Source organism: Peromyscus californicus, unplaced genomic scaffold, assembly GCF_007827085.1.
Source record: "Peromyscus californicus insignis strain IS unplaced genomic scaffold, ASM782708v3 Scaffold_4__1_contigs__length_199733344, whole genome shotgun sequence".
NCBI classification, from domain to species: Eukaryota; Metazoa; Chordata; class Mammalia; order Rodentia; family Cricetidae; genus Peromyscus; species Peromyscus californicus.
Window position 1 is genome coordinate 64,120,332 of NW_026294562.1, and position 21,508 is coordinate 64,141,839.

Below are 21,508 nucleotides of genomic sequence, written 5' to 3' on the forward strand. Positions count from 1 at the left end.
AGGTAGGCCCTCCTGGGGTACTTTCCCAGCCTGCTCACTTCTGTCTTGGAAGTAATTGGCATTCTCTGCCTCCTACTTGAAGGTGTATTTGGGGGGGACAAGAAGCCCTGGTGCCCATGCTCTGACTGGCCTGGCCTCTGACTGATAGGCCCCTAATTCTGCTCCCTGGGAGCAGAATGAAGCGTCACTCAGAGAAGGGCCTGGAGCCAGGACCAGGTAGGCTGGGTGGCCTGCTGCGACTGACACTTATTTTCATTCTGAAATTTTCAATAGGCTTTCAAAATAATAATTTGAAAAAGGATTGTAACTAGCTCAGGGGGAAAAAAATCTGCGGCTCAACACTTGGCCGCCTGTGCTTTCCCCTGTCCCTCTGACACTGTGGCCTGCCAACCTGCCGCTGACTCAGTCTTGGAGCAGGTGTGGCCTCTCAAACCCTCAGGAGTCCTCTATCCACACACTTGATGTCTCAGTGGTCGCCCCTACCCAGGCTCTTCCTGTCACATTCACGGAGTAGGGCAAAGTCATCTGTGTTGCCCCCTTTCTGGAGAGGTCTCACTTAGGACCTGTGTGAGTGACTGGGTCACGTTCTCCAGCACCCACCGCCCTACAGCCCCAGTCCACATAAGCTGTCCCTCACATGCCATCAGAAGGGCTTGCTGCCAGCCTCTGCAAAGCATTCTGCAGCTGCCCTGCCTCCCGTATGGCCCCCCTCCACCATAACCCTGGAAAGAGAGACAGGGATGGAAGAGTGAGTCTCGGAGCAGGGACTCCAGGGACACCCTTGAACTAGCCTCGGACCCAGATGGGTGCCTCCAGGGGCCACATGCTGACCTTTGCGGGTTCCTCTGTGATCACAGAACAGCCCCCAAAGCTTTCCAGAATGGTCCAGGATGGGTTTCACGTGCAAGAGAGGGTGGCAGAGTGTGAACAGACAGCTAAAAATGTCTTGGTGTAGAAGCTTTGGGGACGGCTGTGAGGACACCTGAGGCAGGGAGGACCACCTTAGCACAGGGCTCCTTCTGCTTCTTTGCTCCAAGGGGGGGGAGGGGCATTCATCTGCAGCCAATCTCATGACCAGAAAGCTGGGGCCGGGAGGCCTGGGCCAGAGGGCCATGGCTAAGGCTGTCTGCAGGATAAGAGGTCTAGCCTGGCAGTCTTACTAGAAAATCCTGCAGAGCGTCTCTCCCCATACTGCAGAGGACTGAGGTGACACATGATAGTTCAGCCCTTGCATCTGTGCCTGAAGGCCATGGCTCCTGCAGGGACTGCTGTTACCAGTAGGGAAACGGAAGACAGGAGGGTGAGGTTCCTGGGTCTCCTTGGTGGTTGCTGGCCCCTGGAAGGTCTGAGTCACAATCTTCTTTTGGAGACATCTTAAACCAGAGATGTCATAAGCTCCCTCTACAGGTGCCATCCCCAAAAGGGACTACTTCCTGTTGCCCGGGAGATAGTGGGTGCTGCTGACCTGACCCATGTGCCCATGGGGAGGGACCCCATGTCAGCACAGAACCTCTGGACAGGGCTGCAGTTCTGTGGTGAAGGCCAAGGCTTAGGCAGCACCCAAGGCAGCTAGCTGTCTAGGTGGTCTGACCAAGAGCTCCTGGCATCACACAGCTACTGACCTGTAAAGAAGCAGCCAGGACATGTAGGAGGATTAAACAGGAACAGCCTACAAGAGAGGTCTAGGCAGCCCTCCCATTCTGGTCTTGGGTTCTGAGTCAGGATATTGCTTCCCTTCCAGTTAAGGGAAGGGATTTCAGCTCTTGCTTTTAGGAGGCACGATAGTCAGAGATTGGCTTATGCCTGCTATTTTTTTTTTAAAGTACCTTTAATTCAAAATAGTCAGTGTGCCAGTGTGGCATAGTTTTAACTCCCTCACTGACCTGGCTGTCATTGCGCTCAGTCACAACTCCATGCTTGACTTGAGGGAACCCTTGTGGGCAGGATTGTTGAATGGGTAGATGTTGTTTAGTAGCCAACCATGGCTGACTTGGCTTGACCCCCCATCCTAGATTGAGCTGATGTATCCAGAGGCCACCTTATTCCAGTCCATAAGCTTGTGGGTCCTTCTCTGCAGCTGTACGGTTAGAATCACGGAGTGGGATTGGTATCAAAGTCTATCCAAGTTCAGAATGCCCAAGAGACCCAGCTAGGCTGAGAGCCAGGCAGTGCTTCGCAGGGATCTCGGTGGCCTGTACACAAACCTGCCTGGGCTTGTGCAGGTGCTGGTTTGGGGGTGGGTGGACTCTGAGAAGTGGCCAGATGCTACCGAAGGGTTGTTGAGGCATTCTGAGGTCTCCTTCTTTCTGAACCCTTTCTGACCCAGAGCCTTTGGGTCAGCTCTACCTGTCGCCCAGGGCACTGCCTGCAGCTTTCCCTTCAGGACATGTGGTTCTTCTAGCAAGAGGGCAGAGGAGGATCCAGCCGTCTTCTCGGCAGGCTCAGAAGTCCTGAGAGAGCATTTGCAGAGCAAGCGTGAACAAGCAGATGATCTGGCTTGGAGTGCCACTGTGCTTATTCAGACACATGTGCACAGCTGCCCAGTAGCCGTGATTTTCACCTTCTCCTTTATGTTAGCCTGATTTCTGGGGGACTGGCTTAATTTGACAGTCCATGGAACACGGTCCAGGGACACAGAAAGGCAAGTTAAACTTGACTGTCTGAGGCCTTTTTGGGAGATTCTGGGTTTGTAGTCTTTTTTTGTGTGTGTGTGTGGGGGGGGGGGAGTCAAGACAGGGTTTCTCTGTGTAGTAGTCCTGGCTGTTCTGGAACTCACTTTGTAGACCAGGCTGGCCTTGAACTCACTGAGATCCGCCTGCCTCTGCCTCCTGAGTGCTGGGATTAAAGGCGTGCACCACCACCACTGCCCAGCCTGGGTTTATATTCTTATATATCCTGGGAAGCCAGCTAGTGAGCTCTATGGTTTTTTGGGGGGAACAACCTTTGATCTCCCTCTCACCCCCCACCTCCACCCCTCTGTGTAAGTGTGTCTATCTGTCAGTCTTTCCCCCTTTGTTCTCTTTCCCTTCTGTTTTTGTTAGGCTTTTATTGCTGTAAAGAGACATCATGAGCATGGCAACTCTTATGAAGGAAAACATCAGTCCAATATCATCATGGCGGGAAGCATGGTGGCATGCAGGCAGACATGTGCTGGGAAGGCAGCTGAGGAGGTAGTTCTACATCTGGATCCCCAGGCAGCAGGAAGAGCAAGTGAGCCACTGGGCCTGGCTTGAGCTTCTGAGACCCCCAAAGCCCACCCACTGTGACACACTTCCTCCAACAAGACCACACCTCCAATAATGCCACTCCTTAGGAGTCCATGGGGCCATTTTTATTCAAACCGCCACACCTTCCTTCCTTTTATCTTTCTTTCTTGTGTTTTAGAGAGTCTTATATAACCTAGGCTAGTCTTGAACTCACTATGTAGCCAAGGATGACCTTGGACTGCCTTCATCTCCTCATTGCTGAGTTTACAGGAATGCACTACCACATCCAGTTCTATGCAGTGCTGGGGGTTGAACCAGGGCTTTGTGCATGTTAGACAACTGCTCTATCTACTGAGGACAGCTCCACTTGGCTTTAATTTTTTTTTAAGTGAAAAGAAAGATTTGAGAAGGATCTTTGCCCCAACTCACCCTCAGAGACAAGACCCCCTTCTCTGTATGTCCTCTACGGGCCCTGAACCCCACACTTGTTCCCAAAGGCCTACTCCTCAGAGTCAGTGCAGTTCTGAGACTGGGGTACAGGGGTGGTGGTGGTCCTTGGAGGTAGGAGCTGGAGCATATTCAGGGTGAGCTCCCATCCCTGGGGCATCAGTCTCAGCACAGGAAGCTTCCAGCAGAGTTCCGCAAGGGTCTTTGTGGCCTGCGCGGGGACCTGGCTGTGTTTGTGCCACTGGCGAGTTTATGCTGAGGTGGATGGGCTCCTAGAGGCAGTCAGATGTCCCCTCCATATCCTGCTGGAATCATGTCTCAGGCTTAGCTCCCTTGGGCTTACCATGCCTGTGGGCAAGGTGCTATGTATTCAGTGTTGCCTTGGAAACTGCAGCTGTGGATACAGAGGGTGTGTCTCTGGATGGTGGGAGGATATGTAGGGCTCAGGACTGAGAGAAGCTGTTCAGCCACTTCATCCACAGACCCTCCATCCAAGACCAGAGTGCCAGACAGCCCTACCGCCGCTGCTGTAAGGGCAGGGGCCACAGCAGCGGCTGTCACCGGAACGTCACAGTAGAGTGACAGAAACATAGCCAAGAAGTGTCTGCACAGCTGCTTCCATCCACCCCAGCTGCTTTCATCTCCATGGCTCACTTCTGGCTTCCAGGCAGACTGTGTGCGTCACCCCGATGTTTATACTGCACCGCTTAGTGTCCTTGCTTGGTGTCCCACAGTTGTGGCATGTCATTAAAAGTCCTTTCGGCGACTCTTCAATGGCTGAGTGGCAGTCATTAAGCTTACCACTCAGTGGCAGGAGGCCTGACATAGAGTTAAATGTCAGCTTCCTCAAAGGATCCTAGAGACCTTTTACCTTGTGTGTATTCCCAGGAAAAGGAATGTGGGTCCCCTCAGGGTGGTCTGAGGCCGGTGACACTGAGGTATACAGTGAGCGCCGAGCTTTCTGGTGACACCTGGGAGTCTCACCCACCTTGAGGTCCAGAATCATTCTGACCTGTGGCTAGTGTTCCACAGAGACCTGGAGACCATAGTCTGTAGGAACCCTCAGCAATGGCTCTGGTTATCTGAGTCACCTGTCCTCCAGAGGGTCACTGTGACGTGCAGTGAGGGTGGGTGCTGATTGGGCACCAGGTTTTTGTTTTTTGACTTCCTGTTTTCTTTTGGGAATCTTTGTCCTTGGTTCTTGGCCACAAGGGGTACCAGCTGCTTTTCTCCTCACCTCGTCCTTCTTATCACCTGTTCCTCTCTGCTAAGTAGTACCGGTGCTGGTAGTTGGCCACGACAGTGTCATGCTCAGAAAGTCTTAGGACTGCACAGGGACCTGCTATCAAGGACAGTCCCTGGTCAGTGGAAACGGTGATCCTGTGGTGGATGGAGGCTTCCCGGACGCACAGCTTTGTGCTAAGTGCGTTCTCTCCTTCATTCCCGTGATGCTTATCTTGAATGTTAATTTGATGGGATCTGAAATCAACTAAGAGACCCACCTCTGGATGGGTCTGTGAGGGCATTTCCAGGATGCTGAGAGTAGACAGGAAGTAGGGCCAAACCCTACCCCTCACCCCTGCTCCCAAGCACAGCGACCTGCTTCCTCTAGCAAGGCTCTACCTGCTAAAGCTTCTGCAAGCTTCCAAAACAGAGCCACCCACTGGAGGCTAGATGCTTAAACACTTGAACCTGTGGAAGGAGCATTTCACACTTAAACCACACAGCAGCCCCAGTGGCCCTCAAAGCTACATGCTGAGAAGGGGTGCTGAAGCTTGGTAAGGTGAGATCACTTACACAGGTCATGGCTGGTGAGGGGCTTAGCACTCCACACAGGGCAGCCCACCATGAAGCTAGGACTCTTGTCTAGGTGCACGGAGACAGGGTTCTGCCAGTCTGTAGAGGGGGCCTGCTCACTGCCTTGTCCCTCTGCTGGCTGGGAACCCTGGCTCTCTCAGGGTGGAGGGAGCTGAAGAGTTTGGTTTCTCGCATTCTGCTCAACGGCTCTTGGCCCTCCAGGTGTGCATCGTGCAGAAGCGGGACACTGAGAAGATGTATGCCATGAAGTACATGAACAAGCAGCAATGCATCGAACGTGATGAGGTCCGAAATGTCTTCCGGGAGCTGGAGATCCTGCAGGAGATCGAGCATGTCTTCCTGGTGAACCTCTGGTGAGCCCACCCCAGGACCTGCTGTGGATGCCCCTTGCAGTGTGATTTGCCTTCTGGAATGGGATAAGGGGCCCTGCTGTTCTTTGGCTCTAATACCACTGGGATGCTCCCCTCCCTCCTCTGCCCTCTGCCCCCAGGCCTCCGTGCCCCCCACCATCTATTCAGCTTCTGTGTTCAGGGCCTGCTGGGCCCAGGGACCAATGATGTGCTGGGATTTGTATAGAATCCCCCCAGAATCTTTGAGGAGCCCAGAGTTTAGCACTAAATTGTACTACCAAGTTAGGGGAGGACCTTCAGGTTCCTGCATGTCTTGGGTAGGGTTTCTATTGCTGTGAATAGATGCCATGACCATGGCAATTCTTATTAAGGAAAACATTTAATTGGGGCTAGCTTACAGTTTAGGGGTTTAGTCCATTATTGTCATGGTGGGAAGCATGGCGGCATGCAGGCAGACATGGTACTGGAGAGGTAGCTGAGTGTCCTACATCTAGATCTGCAGGCAGCAGGAAGAGAGAGAGCCACTAGGCCTAGGTTGAGTTTCTGAAATCTCAAAGCCCATTCCTGGTGACACATTTCCTCCAACAAGGCCATACCTACTCCAACAAGGCCACATCTCCTAATAGTGCCACTTGCTATGAGCCTATGGGGGTCATTTTCTTTCAAGCCACCACACTGCACAAAATGAGTGCCAGACACATAAGAACCTATGAGCTGTTGGGAGGTTGATTCCTTCCTCTCCAGGAAGGACCCAGGGTCCTCTCCCTTGCAGGACTGCTTCCTGACTCAAAGGGGGCCTTCCTAACACTGGAGTCCTCTCCGGTACATGGCTCTTCCCTGACCCAGGGGCTCTCCCTGACTACTTCCTATAGTGGGCTATGTAGACTTCCTATATAGACTGTTCTGGGCTGTGCTCCTGGACAGGCATGATTGACAAAGGCTCCGTGGACCACAGGCTTTCCAACAGTAGGGATCCCTGGCCAAGTAGCCTCTAGAAGTCATAGGTGTCCCTCTCCTGTAGGTGACCCTGTGTCCATTGGCAGAGCTTCAGGAAGGAGCAGCCAACTGCTGTTTGGGGCAGTGGAAAGCAAGTATGTTCTGTTTGACAGTGAACCTAAGACTTGCTTAGAGCACAGACCCATCCCCCAAACTGCAACCTGCTGCTTTGTTTTGCCAAGAAACTTCAAAGTGGACAGTGGCCATTTCCCAGAGGCTACACAGCATGACTCAGTGGCTTCCTTCCTACTCAGAGCTCTAGTGTGCTGTGGCTGCTGCTTTCCAGGCAGGCTGAAGAGTGATAGATTCAGACAGCATTTTTATGATAAACATCATCTTGTTTTCAGCATGCTGAGCGACATCTAAAGTGGAGAGGTCTAAATGAGAAGTACCCCTCAGACCTGCCCTGTCATGCTGTAGCTCAGGAGGTCAGGACTGGGCACGGGGGTGGGTCAGGAGAAAGGAGGGCAGTCTGCTGTGAGGTGAGAACACAGTGTTGACAACGAAACATCTTGGGAAAAAGGAAGCCCAGGACTTTCCTGTTTGGGGCCTTAGCAACCCAACCTCCCCAGGCTTTCTAAAAGACAGTGTTGCCTAATGGTCGGGTCCATGGATTCTGGTTGAGTTCCCTACCTTGCTGTCGACCACACTTCTGACCTCTTTGTTGTTAGTCTTCTCACTTGTGACACAGGAGGTCCCCAGTGAGGCTGTTACAACTGTGCAGGTGTTGGTGTGACTTGGGGGCCACAAGCCAGGAGTTCAGAGTCTGTATTCCCCCCCTTTTTTTTTGTTTTTTCGAGACAGGGTTTCTCAGTGTAGTTTTGGTGCCTGTCCGGGATCTCGCTCTGTAGCCCAGGCTGGCCTCGAACTCACGGAGATCCGCCTGGCTCTGCCTCCCGAGTGCTGGCATTAAAGGAGTGCACCACCACCCGGTTTTTTCCTTTCCTCTTGCTCTTGCACTTGCCACACACCAGCCCTCTGGAGGATGTCACCTGCCATCTAGGGCTCTGTGTACTGGGGCCACCGTGACAACCCAAGTCTCTTTGCTCCTTGGCCCTCTTCCTGACCCCTTCTGCAGACTCCTGCTCGGGCCACTTTCTCCAGGCCACCTTCCACTGAGGATGAGACAGGGTGGCTTATGGAGGGCAGGAAGTGGGACATCACACGAAAGGGAATTCTCTGTGACTTTCTTCATGAAAGAGTCAGTTGTTTAGAAATTAGAGTTGCCTCCGAGAGCTCACGAAAGAGAGTACTGAGCGGAAGGAAGTCCTTAAAACACTGCTCTGCGGCTGTCACCATCGTTTCCATTATCATCAACATGCAAGATACTACCACCGGCTTCTCTTATTACAGTCATCATCACCGCCATTGCTGTCACACCACCATCGCTGTTACCACTACCACCGTAGTCACCATGGTCAACCATCATTATCACCACCACCATTGAAATCATTACCACCACCCTCAATATCACTGCCATCACCGTCACTTTCACCGGCACCACCAGCACCATCATCACTATCAACCATCGTTACCATCATCTGTCATCACCACCACCATCACCATCATCACTATCAACCATCGTTACCATCATCTATCATCACCATCACCACCACCATCATCACAACCATCATCACCATTGCTATCAGCATCATCTCCACCGTCACCACCACCATCATTACCATGGCTTCTGGTCATTAAACACCAATTTCTCGCCCGGCTCTGTCCTAAGCATTTCCCTGGCTCGGACTGACTCACGTTCTTCTTTTCCCAGCCAGTGTTTTTGTTTTGTTTCGTTATTCTCATAGAAGAAACCAGGGAGACCTGAAACAGCCCAGGAATGTGCACTCTTTGGGGTCTCCCATGTCACTTACAGGCATCTCTGCTCCACAGCTGAACTACCCTCTGGGGCATGGCTGTTCTGTTTTCCCTAGAGTCCCGGTGCAGCTCTGAGCAGGGAGAAATGTAGTCACTGCCTTAGGCAGGATGGCGATCAGACTGGAAGGAGGAAGGACCAGTTGTGGCAGGAGCCATTGCTCTAGCTCCTCAGCCATTCATATACCAAGTCTTCCCCTGGTGCCCACAGGTATTCATTCCAAGATGAGGAGGACATGTTCATGGTGGTGGATCTGCTTCTGGGTGGAGACCTGCGCTACCACCTACAGCAGAATGTCCAGTTCTCAGAGGACACGGTGAGGCTGTACATCTGTGAGATGGCCCTGGCCCTGGACTACCTGCGTAGCCAACACATCATCCACAGGTGTGTGAACACCTGGGGGATGAGGCACCTACCGGGGTTGAATGGTTGGTAATAACCTTGGGTCACACCACCTAAGGGGGGTATCCCTAGTCTAGCAGAGTCTGGTCTGGCTCCTCATCCCACCCTCCCATAAGGACCTGTTCCCAGTGGTGGGCCCTGTCCAAACAACCCAGTTTGAGGCTGGATACAGAGGACTTAGTCCTCACGAGTGGACCACAGGGCCTGGCTACATCCAGGCTCTTATTTGTCCAATGACCACATCCTGGGACTTCACACTGATTGCGGTGTTCTTGCAAAACAGATGGAATTGTAAAATGTCTAATTAGCAAGCAGGTAGAATTAGGAAGCAGAAATTAGGTTGAAATCCTGCAGCCTCGGTGTAAACTGAGGTGTGTTAGAAGTCTAATAAACCTGATTTCTGCCTCTCTGCCCTGGGGATTCTGTTGTCCGGACATAATTTGGGTGTGTGATGGTTTCTGAACACTAGTTGTGTGTCTGGAAGTCAAGGAGAGAGAACTGAAACTGAGTTGTGGTCGCGATGTACATGAGTTCGCTCCCATGCAGTTCCAGGGCTCTGGAGTGAGGGCATTATGGGGACCTGGCCCTGAGGGTCTTCTGCAGTCCTTGGGGGCTTCCAGCTGTAGGTACCCTTTTATACAGTCCTAGATGCTCTCTGGTCACCAAGACCCAGAAGATGGATTGCTGGTGGCTTCCCTGTAGCTGGCTTCTGGGTGGCCTTGGTGCCCTCTGAATAGTGTCCTCTCTGCCTCACACCAGGTCCTATGTAGAACCCACCCTAAATACCAAGTCATGCCTTTGGGGCCTCTGCCTCTAGTGAGGCATCTGGGGAGCCCCGGACTGTCAGAGATGTCAGGGCAGGAATGGCATGGGTTCAAGCTGATTTTCTTGTCACCTTCTGTCCTCCTAGAGATGTCAAGCCTGACAACATTCTCCTGGATGAGCAAGGTGAGTGTCTAGAGCTCTGGGACACTGAGAGGAGTGTGGGCACCCTGCCCAGGATCTGGAAAACCAGGTCTGCCCTCTCCTCACAGGACACGCACACCTGACCGACTTCAACATTGCCACCATCATAAAGGATGGGGAGAGGGCGACAGCTTTAGCTGGGACCAAACCATACATGGGTAAGCCAAAGGCCTCAGGTGACACCCGGCCGTGCAGGGTCATGCCACTGCCTCAGTCCTTCCTCCACCGTCAGATATAGAGTCACAAGAGGATTGACAGAAAGGCTTTTTTATATGATCGATCTGATACATGCAGAAAAATCTGTGGGTGTACATGAGAGTCATGGAATGGAAACATGAGATGGCCCCCTCTGTCCCTGCACACTCACTAGAACAGAGGACCTGGGCTGGAACCAAATGGCCTAGCTGTACACGATGTTGTAACTGCTGTGGCCTGTTCCAGAAGGGCGCTGCTCCCTGCGGGTGCACCGGTGCAGGATCATGGTGGATAGGGTTCTCTTTTAGATCTGTGCAGCCTGCTTTCCAGGCCTGACTGTGAGTTGCCCGGTTATCAGGCCCTCTAGCCCCACAGCTCAGCTCTTTCCTCTCTTTGTTGGAAAAGCTCCAGAGATCTTCCACTCTTTCGTCAACGGCGGGACTGGCTACTCCTTCGAGGTGGACTGGTGGTCGGTGGGGGTGATGGCTTACGAGCTGCTGCGAGGATGGGTATGGAACCTTGTAACCCTAAGCCAGCCACTTCCTTGCCCCAGATTGGCTGAGAGCCAGGGAGGGGGGATGGTACTCCCAAACCTCAGAGGACTCAGGCTTTTAGCAAAGTATGGTAGATGCCTGAGCAAGTGAGTCTCCTTGGGTGGTCAGCAATGGACAGGATGTATGCCCAGCAGGTTCCTGGGAGGGACTTTGGTTTTTTTCTCTAGGAGCAGAGACACTGATGTGCTTAGGCCTCATACTGCCCTCAGTATCCTCTTTTGGGGTACCCCCACCATTCCATGAAACCCCAGTCCTGATGAACACAGCACCTCCTGGCCTTTGGGACTGATCCACCCAGACCTTAGGTCTTAGTGGTGGTAGGAAATGCATATTCTTGACAGATGAGTTTCTGGGCTGTGGTACCCAGTTCAGTCCTGGTGCAAGCTTCCCCCACTGGGCTCTGGATCAGGTAGCTGCTCTTCTCAGAGCTGGAGCTGTATCTGGCTCCCAGGGTGCCTGCACTTGTACTTGGATGCAGGGGTGGGGAGGGGCACCCAGTGCAGTGCATCCGGGTGCAGGGGTAGGGAGGGGCACCCGGTGCAGTGCATCCGGGTGCAGGGGTGGGGAGGGGCACCTGGTGCAGTGCATCCGGGTGCAGGGGTGGAGAGGGACACCCAGTGCAGTGCATCCCTGCCCACAGAGGCCCTACGATATCCACTCGAACAATGCTGTGGAGTCACTTGTTCAGCTGTTCAGCACTGTGAGTGTCCAGTATGTGCCCACCTGGTCCAAGGAGATGGTGGCCCTGCTGCGGAAGGTGAGCCTCCTTCCTCCTCACCCCCCGCCACCAGAGTCCCATCCCTTCTGCACTCACTCTTTGAGGATCTCAGGGAGGCACCCCATCTTTCCATGGGCACAGACCCCTTCACTAGCACAGCTGTAACCTTTCCTGGACAACCACTCTGAGACCTTGTCCGGCTCACAGAGAAGTGGGTTTCTAGTTTCAGCAGCAGGCAGCAAGCTGTCTGTGTGCATCTCACAGACAGCTTGACTGGGCCCTCATAATGGCCCTTGGCATACCCCTCTCTGTGACCCTGGCAGGAACCCATGTGTCAGGATGTGGCCATCCCCTACTTCACAGGATGCTCAGACCCAGGCAAAGAATTCAGGCATCAAACCTTCTGCATCACACATGTAGGAGGGAGAGGGTACCAGGCTGGCACGTGACTCAGACTGTGCTCTAGGCTCCTCTGCCTCTGCCCCCACCCACCCTGAAAGGTGCACGGGCTTGGGTCACCACTCCCAGAGAGCAAAGAAAAAAGCCACCCCCCTCCCTTTCTCACAGCCAAGTTCTGTCTATAACGACTGGAAGGAGGATGGAGGGACACAGGGACACTAGATGTCCTGGGACTGGACTAGGGCTTGTTTATCACATGAAGAGCTTTTCTCTAAATATGTTGATTGGAGTATCCTAAAGGGGGGATCCAGAAAGCAGAGCCCATGATCAGGACAGATGTGAGAAAGGGTTATTATATATGACACCTGAACAGGAGGCACCTGGCCCTGGTGACCTGATGTCCCGACCCAATGTGGATGCCTGGGTTTCTGGAGCCTGGAGGTTCCACATCATAACAGAAGAGGCTTTGCCTTATAGCTAGTTGGGCCCACGTGCCAGTGAGAGGACATTAGCCAGGCTACCACTGCCACCTGCTGGCAAATCTTGGCAGGACGTCCCTGCAGGTCCCGTTGTCCTTGGGCATCAGGGCACTGGGATCACACAGTCCCTCGGGCCATATTGCTTGGTGCCACCTTTCCTCACGTGTCACTTGCGATCCTGAGGTTCCAAGCCTCAGACCTCTGGACACCTTCAAGGGTTGCTCCAACCTGGGGCAGGTGACCATTCTTCTGTGGGACTCGTCTGAGAGGGGGTCTCCTTGCAGCTCCTCACTGTGAACCCTGAGCACCGGTTTTCCAGTCTCCAGGACATGCAGACAGCCCCATCGCTGGCCCACGTGCTCTGGGATGACCTGAGTGAAAAGAAGGTGGAGCCGGGCTTTGTGCCCAATGTAAGAAGCCCGTGCGCTCAGACAGGCAATTCCAGGCTGCTGGGGGGGAGGGGGGTGGCACCCACAGGCAGGGCTCAGTACCCCATGTCTCTACACAGAAAGGCCGCCTGCACTGTGACCCCACCTTTGAGTTGGAGGAGATGATCCTGGAGTCAAGGCCGCTGCACAAGAAGAAGAAGCGGCTGGCTAAGAACAAGTCTCGGGACAGCAGCAGGGACAGTTCACAGTCGGTGAGTGCTGGGCTCAGGCTGTGGGTCTTCCCCACCCCTGTGTGGGGTGTGCAAGGTCCCTTCACAGCACTCTGCATGGCCTCTGGTCATGGCATGCACTCTATAGTCCCGCAATAGTGTTCCCAGGGTCCCAAGGAGGCTTAGGACTTGCCCTCTACCGTTACCAGCTTCCCTCGTCACACCCGGCCTTTCCGCATACCTGCCCTCAGCTGCTTGCTCCTTCTGGACAGTGATCACGCAGAGAGAACCAGCTGTGAGCCATGGCTGGCACTGAGAGTGAAAAGCCCCTGATGCTATGCCCAGGGGCATTAGCGCTCAGACAACTTGTGTCCTGGTGCATCAGTGCTCAGGTGTACCAGTATCCAAAGTCAAAATGTTGTCAAAGCTCTGCTCTCTGAAGGCTCCAAGAAGGAAATCCTTCCCTGCTTTTCTGGCTTTGGGGGTGACTGTCAATCTTGAGCATCCCACATAAAGTCACATTCACAGGTTCTAGGGTTTAGATACTGAACATTTGTTTTTTTTTTTTTGGTGGGGGAATCACAGTTTAGTACGTAAGACCACAGTGCAGCTGGTGAGAGTAACCATTGTGTGTTGATGTCAGAGTAGTAGTCATCAATGGTCAGTGTTTGCCTTGTACTTGGGCCTGTCTCTCTGGAGTCTGCCCTCCCAGATCTGATGGGCCCTGTGTTGTTCCTGAGTGGGTGTGGGATGCAAGGCTGGGGTCATCCTCTAGATGCCCTGATTTTTCAGGCCTAGATAGGTAGGTGGGTCTCCTGTCCTCTCTCTCCGTCAACTGCCCATGGCACCCCTGGTGTCTGTGTGTTGCTTTTCAGCCTGACAGTTCCTGGGCCAGGTGCCAAGAGTAGGGATGGCAGAGGTTCTTGCTGGGGGTGTTTAGGACCAGGGCTTTGGGGAATAGAAGCTGGCTCTGTGTGGGAGTGGGTACCGAGTGTGAGAATCCAGACATGTACAGACTCTAACTGCCATGCTGACTTCTGGAGGCTCTGAATGGGTAGGCACCCGCACCGGGAGGAACTCGGTGCCATCCCGCAGCAGTTGGTGGGAGCTTTAGTTGGAGGGTGGGAAGTGTTCTGGAAGTCGGCTAACACTGGGAAAGCATCCAACTTTCTTAGGGAAAATTGCGAACCTTGAGACTGAGGCACTTTAATGAATACCTTTATTTTCTTACAATCACATAGCATACAATACACACACACACACACACACACACACACACACACACACACACACACTCATACTCACACGAAGTGCAACGTTGCTAGCTTCCAGCACACATGCCACCAGAATCTGCATGGAGAGCTTTCTCATAGCCCCTTCTTAGAAGCCGCTCTTCTCCAGCCTTCCCCTGCAGGCATGGCAGCTGCCTCTGTCCCTGTGGATGTCCCCCGCTCTGACATTTCACCTAGATGGAATCAGAGTGTGCGGTTCTGCACACTTCTTGCACTGGATGCCGTGTTTTCAAGGCTCACCCATGCTGTCCCAAAGGCCAGCTCTTCCCCTCTTCTGATTGTGAAAAGCATCCCGTTTCTGTTTAGTGTTTTATTCATGACTATATCACACATTTCCCTCAGCCCTTTGTCACCTGACTGGAATTTAGGCCACTTCTGCTTTTGAATCATTATAGCACTGCTATGAATTTGTGTGTAGGTCCTTGTAGGGGTGTGCTCTCATTTTTTTTTCGTGGGAGGGACCTTAGTGTGACATCCGGCCTCTGTGCCACCTCTGTGCCTCCATTTTCAGGAATCCACCATGGTGTGTTCTGCAGCTGCATTTTATCCCCCCACTAGCCACGTATTCGGGCTGTAAATTCCTTATGTCCTCACCAGTTCTTATTGCTCAGTTTGCGTCTTCAATGTAACCGCTACACTGAGTATGAAGCACTGAAGGTTTTTTTTTTTAACTAGGTTTTTTTGGTTTTTTTTTTTTTTGTAGTTTTTATTTGGTTTGATGGAATATTTTGTTTGTTTGCATGCTCTGTTGGGTTTTTGGGTTTTTTTTTTTTTTTTTTTTTTTTTTTTTTTTTTTTTTTTTTTTTTTTGAGACAGGGTTTCATGTAACCCAGGCTGGTCTTAAACCAATTTTATAGTCAAGAATGACCTTGAATTTCTGATCTCCTGCCTCTACCATTCAAGTGCTGGGATTGGAGGCATGCCCTGCCATACCCCACAATGTTCCATGCATGCTAGGTGCTCTACCAACTGAACTACACTCCCAGCTCCTACAGCTCTTTTTTGAGTTTTACTGACTAATGAACATCTTTTGTGCTTACTACATATCTTACTGGAGAACTGCCCTTTCCTGTTCTTTTAAAGCTGGATTATCTTTCCAAGTCCTCTGTGCCCATATCTGTCTCTCGCGGGTGTGTTTGGACCACTCATGTTGACACGGTCGGATTCCTATCTACTGTGTTTGTGGCCAGTTTACTTACCATGTTTGCTCTTTCCTATCCAGCTTTGCCTCAGATTTTCATCAAGCACATTACATGATGTTCCTCCATCTCCTCCCTCAGCTCACCAATTACAGTTCTTTCAATAGTAGTTTTAGGAGGGCCGGCAAGATGGCTCAGTGGGTAGAGGTGCTTGCTGCCAAGCCCGTGGCCTGAGTTTGATTCCCGAAACCCACATGGTGGAGGGAGAGAACTGATTTCCAGAGGTTGTCCTCTGGCACGTATGTGTGTGCACGCAGACACATAAATCAATGTAAAAGTATTTCCAGTGGTTGTAGTAGAACTTGCAATATGCCTTTAGCCAATTAAAATTTACCTTCAAACAACACCACTTCTTCATCCGAGTGGGAGAATGTTCTCGTAGGAAGAAGCCCCTTTCTGTCAGCACCGCTCACCTTGTGCTGTGCGCCCGCCATTCGCTCGGAGCAGAAGTCGGGTGGGGAGGGTCTGTAGTCTGTATTAACTCTGTGCCCTTACCAACATTTCCCAGCACTTTCTCTCTCCTCGGGTGACGTGCCAAGGCTAGTGGAGTTTGCTCTCAGAAAAATCTCCTCCCCACTACAGTGGATTTTCCCTTGGACACCAATTTCTACTTCCACAGGGGACTCTGGATGTGTTTCACCTGGCGGGTCATCCCTCTTCTTCCAGGCCTAAGTGGGGAACCTTTCTGGGTTCTCCATTAATACTTGTTGACTTCCCGGAATGGAGTCCAGGAAGGAATGGGTGAGTGGAGCCTAGAATACAGCCTCGGAGGTCCTCCAGGAAGCACTCCTGCAGCTCTTAATCCACTAGTCTCAGCTCCAGGGAAGCCCCTTTCATCTGGGACTCTGTTGTCTTCGGTAGATTTGGGGGCACTGGGACCCTCTGTCTTCAGCTCTGACAGGTCCAAGAAAAACCACTGATCTTTTGACCATTAGCTTTTTCTTTCTTTTTCTTTCTTTCTTTCTTTCTTTCTTTCTTTCTTTCTTTCTTTCTTTCTTTCTTTCTTTCTTTCTTTCTTTCCTCCCTCCCTCCCTCCCTCCCTCCCTCCCCCTCCTTTCTTTCTTTCTTTCTTTCTTTCTTTCTTTCTTTCTTTCTTTCTTTCTTTCTTTCTTTCTTTCTTTCCTTTCTTCCTTCCTTCCTTCCTTCCTTCCTTCCTTCCTTCCTTCCTTCCTTCCTTCCTTTCTTTCTTTTTTTTTTTGGCGGAAAGAATGGGAGTGGCAACATGGAAGCTATTTACAGAGCAGAACCCAGTGCAGAAATCTTTATGTTTTGTTTCATTCTTTACACTTTGGTGCAAATGCTTGTCAGATGGGTGGCAGTCATGTGCTTGCTAGACTGTCTTTTCTTTGTGGGTGTGTCATCTGCAGCTGGAGTCTTTCATGCCGAGCCGCTGGGAGCATCCACCGCTTCTGTTTTGCTGTGTTGGGGGAGAATCTCCGAACCTGTAGTCAGGAGGATTTTGCCTGTGTGTTTGATAGCTCCCGGTCTCCTATTTATGTCTGTGATCCACTTTGAGCGGATGTTTATGTGTGGTGTCAGAGGAGGGCTCATCTTTATTCCCTTGTCTGTGGATATCAGATGGTTGCAGAAATGTGTTGAGAGGGCTATTCTTCTCCCACTGAACTTCTTGGCACCATTTTCAAAAATCAATCTGACCATAAATAGCAGGGTTTATTTATGGATTAATCCTACCCCATTGATCTGTCCTCATCCAGCACATGCTGTCTTGGCTACTGTCGCTTTGAAGTCAACGTTGAAACCAGAAATTGTGACTCTGGCCACTTTGTTCTTTTGAGATTATTGCACTGGTCTGGGTCTTTTGCATTTCTAGTGAATTCTGAGCACTTTAGGAACAGTACCTGAGCTCCTTGACACATCTGTTTGCAACAGAGTTAGGTGTTGGAACTGGTTCCATTCCCCAGGCTCTCTGTCGACATGAGTGACACATCAGTCTAGTGCTGAGTCTGAGCGTTTATTCAGTCTTGCTGATGTCTTCCTGACCAGAAGATTCTTATGCATATATATGAGCCACTAAGGAAGTATGCCTGGGAGCAATCGCTGAGGGTCCAGGCCTCAGCCTGAGCCAGCAAGGGTACAGACTGGGATGCAGACATGACCAGCTCCAAAGGAGCCAAGCTCTCACGCTCCTGTACCTGACCTAGGATTCGGTGGCTCTGTGTGTATTGGCAAGGGCTCCAACAGCCTACCATAGGCCACTGGAGAAGAGCTGAATGTGAACGCTCTGCAGGGAGGCCCAGTAGAACCAGCACAGGAAGACATCATAGGAGTTCTCCTGAGGACAGCACCTGGACTACTCAAGAGGACAGTCTGTAGGAAAGAGGCTCATGGAGCCACTCAGAGTCCACAGCAGTCTACCTCTTGTCTCACTCAGAGCCACTTTTACTAGATGTCTTTGTAGGGGCTCCTCAGGCTGCCGGGGACTTGAATTCCTAGGAATATGCCAATGTGGAGCTTAGTGGATAGACCACCACCCCTGCTCTGGTACTGTTCTCGTGGTCAGACCTACGGCTGATACTTGGGTTTTTCACCAGTATCGCAGTGCCAATTTGGTTCCTCCCTACCCTCACAACACACCCCTGCCAATCTCAGCATTTTGTTGGATGAATCCTGTCTAAGGCTGTGATTCAGACCCTCATCCCTGACATGGCTTTTACCTTCTCAGACTAGTCAGACAGTACATAGACAAACACAGCTAGGCCCATCTAGGAACAGAGCCCAACCTCTTCTTGGTGATTAAAGTCAGTTCCTCTGCTGGAATGGAGGCCCCTCTCAGGGCGGCCACAGCAATGGGGGAAAACGTTGGGTGTGTGATATCTCATGCAAAAGGAGAGACCTGAAGAGATCTGGAGGTCTTCTGAGTCCCATCAAGCCTTCAGCTAAGTACTGACTGGTCTGTACCTGCTGTAGATACAAGGAGAGGAGACGCCCAAGTCAGGGAACAGAGCCACAAGAAAGGATCAAGTGGCACGTGAACATTCATGGGTGTGTGCACACACACACCTAGTTCATGTTCCTACCTTGACATGGTGTCAAGAAGGGTTCTGGAGGGCACTGGACAGGAATGAAGAAAACTAGCTGCCTCCTACAAGTAAAGGAACAGGCCAGGGTCTGTGGCACATTCTCAGTAAGAAGGGGTGTGAGGTATAGCCACCCATCCTTGCCCCTGGAAGGCTGTTCCCAGGGGACCTTGGTTCTTGCAGAATGTCTTGCGAGCAGAATGGCAAATTTATGAGACACCATAATGGAAAAACAGAGGTAAAGATAAAAGTCTCTGTGGCTCTTTTTGGTTACTTCAGCCTGGGTGCCATGCTTCCTGGTGACGGTGTAGGCTGGTTGGTCTAGGGGTATTTATTATAGCATTTGTTTTTTAATGTGTGTGTTCTGGTGGTGGGGAGCACACATGTGTGTGGGTATGTGGGTACATGTGTATACAGGGAGGGGACAGAATCTGATGTCCTGTATCTTTTTCACTCTCTTGATTTGATTTACTGAGGCATGATCTCTTGATGAACCCAGAGCTCACTGATGCAGCTAGGCCAGCTAGGCAGCCTGCTCTGGCAATCCCTTGCCTCTGCCTCCTGAGCACTGGGATTGCAGGCGGGCCTCTATGCCTACCTGTCTTTTTATGTGGGTGCTGGGAATCAGAATCCTCATCCTCACGATTACATTGCAATGTGGGTGTTTGGTGGGTTTTTGTTGTTGTTGTTGTTGGTTTGGTTTGGTTTGGTTTGGTTTTTCAAGGCAGAGTTTCTCTGCAAAACTGCCCTGGCTGTCCTGGAACTCTCTCTGTAGATCAGGCTGGCCTCAAACTCACAGAGATCTGCCTCCCTCGCCTCCTGGTATTGCAATGTTGCATACACTGAGCCCAAGTCCCCTATAACAGCTATTTTAAAAAGTTTTATTTAAGAATCATTGGCTGAAAAGCTATAGACACTTAAGGTGTACAAACTGCTATGTTACTTCAAGCAAAAATGGTAAATAATCATCAAAGCAAAGCCAAGTAATGTGCCCACCATTTCCACATCATTATTGTATGCATGTGGGGAAAAGGCTGAATTTCCAAATCTACCCTTTTAGGAATCTCAAGTATACAGTACAGCGTTGTTAACTACTGTTGCCATGCTACACACTCGGTCTCTAAAATGTGCTGATCTGCACAACTTCCACTTTATTCTCAACCTACATCTGCTTCCCCCTCCTCTCCCTCATCACGACAGCTGCTGCCCATTGGTCGAGTTGGCAGGAAAGCCAGCACTGACAGATGCCATTAGCTTTACCCGGGTCTTGCCTTCAGCATCCAGAGAAAGGGTGGGCCTGTGGCCACTGGGCCCCGTGAGAAGGGCTTGAGGGCTAGCTCAGCAGACTTCTAAGCACTAGACAGCTCCCTTGTGGGGACAGCAGCAGGCACCTGGTCCCCACGGTGTGCATTTGCGGCGACCTAGCTGTCCTCCCTCTTAGGGGACCTAACCCCTCCCAGGTAAAGGATTGTAGGACTGCTATTGGATCTGGAAAGCAAATATATAACTGTGTCTCCTGCCCCGAGGCAGCTGGTAGCCTTTGCCTATCTAACCCTGATCTCTCTGACCACCAAGAGCCCCAGGCTCTGCTGGCTATCACCACAGGCTCCTTTTGAATCAGTGCACCCCTGGGCTTCAGCTTCTTGAATGTGCCATCACCAGGGCCGGGTTCTTGCAGAATCTTCCATCCCAGTACCCCCTCGCCAGCTTACCACCTTGTGGTAGAACGTAGCCATCTTGTAGGTCCTTCAGACTTTACTCTTCAGCCTGCCCATGCATGCATTTTCACTTCTCAGCACCCTTCCAAGACGATTTGGGATCTTCCCTTGAACCCCATAGCCAGGGTTCCAAAAGCTGTCCTGTAGTGTTTTGAGACCCAACTGGGGTGCTCATACCAGGAAACTGATCCCGAGCCAGGGAAGAAAGTATCTTGCAGACACTGCTCTTTAGTCTCATGTTCTGACTTACTGCCCACCGATGGCCTTAATGCCCATTCCCAGGCTGTTGTCCTGGCTCTCACTGGTGCCCCGTAGCTGTGCCCTGTAGCTCCCCAGAGGGCCCCTCACCTCTGAGCTTGGCTGTGCTGCTAGGAGATACAAGTATGATTCTGAGGGAGAATGGTAAGTGGAGGCAGCTATTGAGGGAGCAATGTGCCTTCAGCGTCCCTACCAGATTCTCTACCAGGCGCCATGTGCAAGTTCACTGAGTATGGGAGAGTTGAGGAAGCTGTCCTTCCCATGTCATGCCCCTGCCCCCACAGCTGGTCTTTAGTGAGTCTGCTCTCAGATGTAGGAGGTGGGCTTCTAAAGAGCAGAGCTCCTTGGAAGCCGAGAGTTTCCTTCCCAGAGCTTGGGAATGGGTGGTTGGAGCAGTGCTTGGGGACAGCCCGTAGCGTCCAGCACAAGTCACCAGATGATCTTTCTGTCCACAGGAGAATGAGTACCTGCAAGACTGCCTGGATGCCATCCAGCAAGACTTTGTGATTTTTAACCGAGAAAAGTGAGTGCATGTATGCGTGGGACCATAGAGGGGGACAGGGGTTACACAGCACAGATGACCCAGCAGCCATGTGGCCTGTGCTCACTGGGAAGACAAGCAGTGGATATGGAAGGTAGAAATGAGTGACCTCTTCTCAGGCCCCTGCAGGGGCTCCCTGGGGACCTTCCAGGTGAGCTTAAATCCAGTGGTTAGAATCTCAGGGACACACTTGGCTCAGACCAGAGCCAGTCACTTCCCGGTGGCCCCTCCAGTCACATCTGCCACTTGGTCACTCACCCAGAAAAGCTTTAGTATCTAGTACCAGTGGCAGAGACAGGGCATGGGTGGCTGACAGGGCAAGACAGATCACAGACAGCTAACACCTGCCTCAGTGGAGATAGCCTGGTATAGTGGGGCCTAAGAAAGGGGTCAACACTCGCCTGCCTGGGAAGCAGGGAGGTCTTCCTGGAGGCAGTGGCTCTGTACTAGGTTGGGGA

The 21,508-nt window shown here is 51.7% G+C and overlaps 1 protein-coding gene across 1 annotated transcript in view; it reads left to right on the forward strand.

Annotated features, from left to right (window-relative positions):
• Nucleotides 1-21,508, forward strand: part of Stk32c (serine/threonine kinase 32C) — an 86,089-nt gene that overhangs the window by 63,431 nt on the left and 1,150 nt on the right. The window contains exons 3-11 of the mRNA XM_052762567.1: nt 5,673-5,824; nt 8,904-9,077; nt 10,006-10,043; nt 10,130-10,219; nt 10,662-10,765; nt 11,451-11,567; nt 12,691-12,816; nt 12,915-13,046; nt 20,965-21,032. Coding sequence (XP_052618527.1) covers nt 5,673-5,824; nt 8,904-9,077; nt 10,006-10,043; nt 10,130-10,219; nt 10,662-10,765; nt 11,451-11,567; nt 12,691-12,816; nt 12,915-13,046; nt 20,965-21,032 — 1,001 coding nt within the window. The remainder of the gene's footprint in view (nt 1-5,672; nt 5,825-8,903; nt 9,078-10,005; nt 10,044-10,129; nt 10,220-10,661; nt 10,766-11,450; nt 11,568-12,690; nt 12,817-12,914; nt 13,047-20,964; nt 21,033-21,508) is intronic.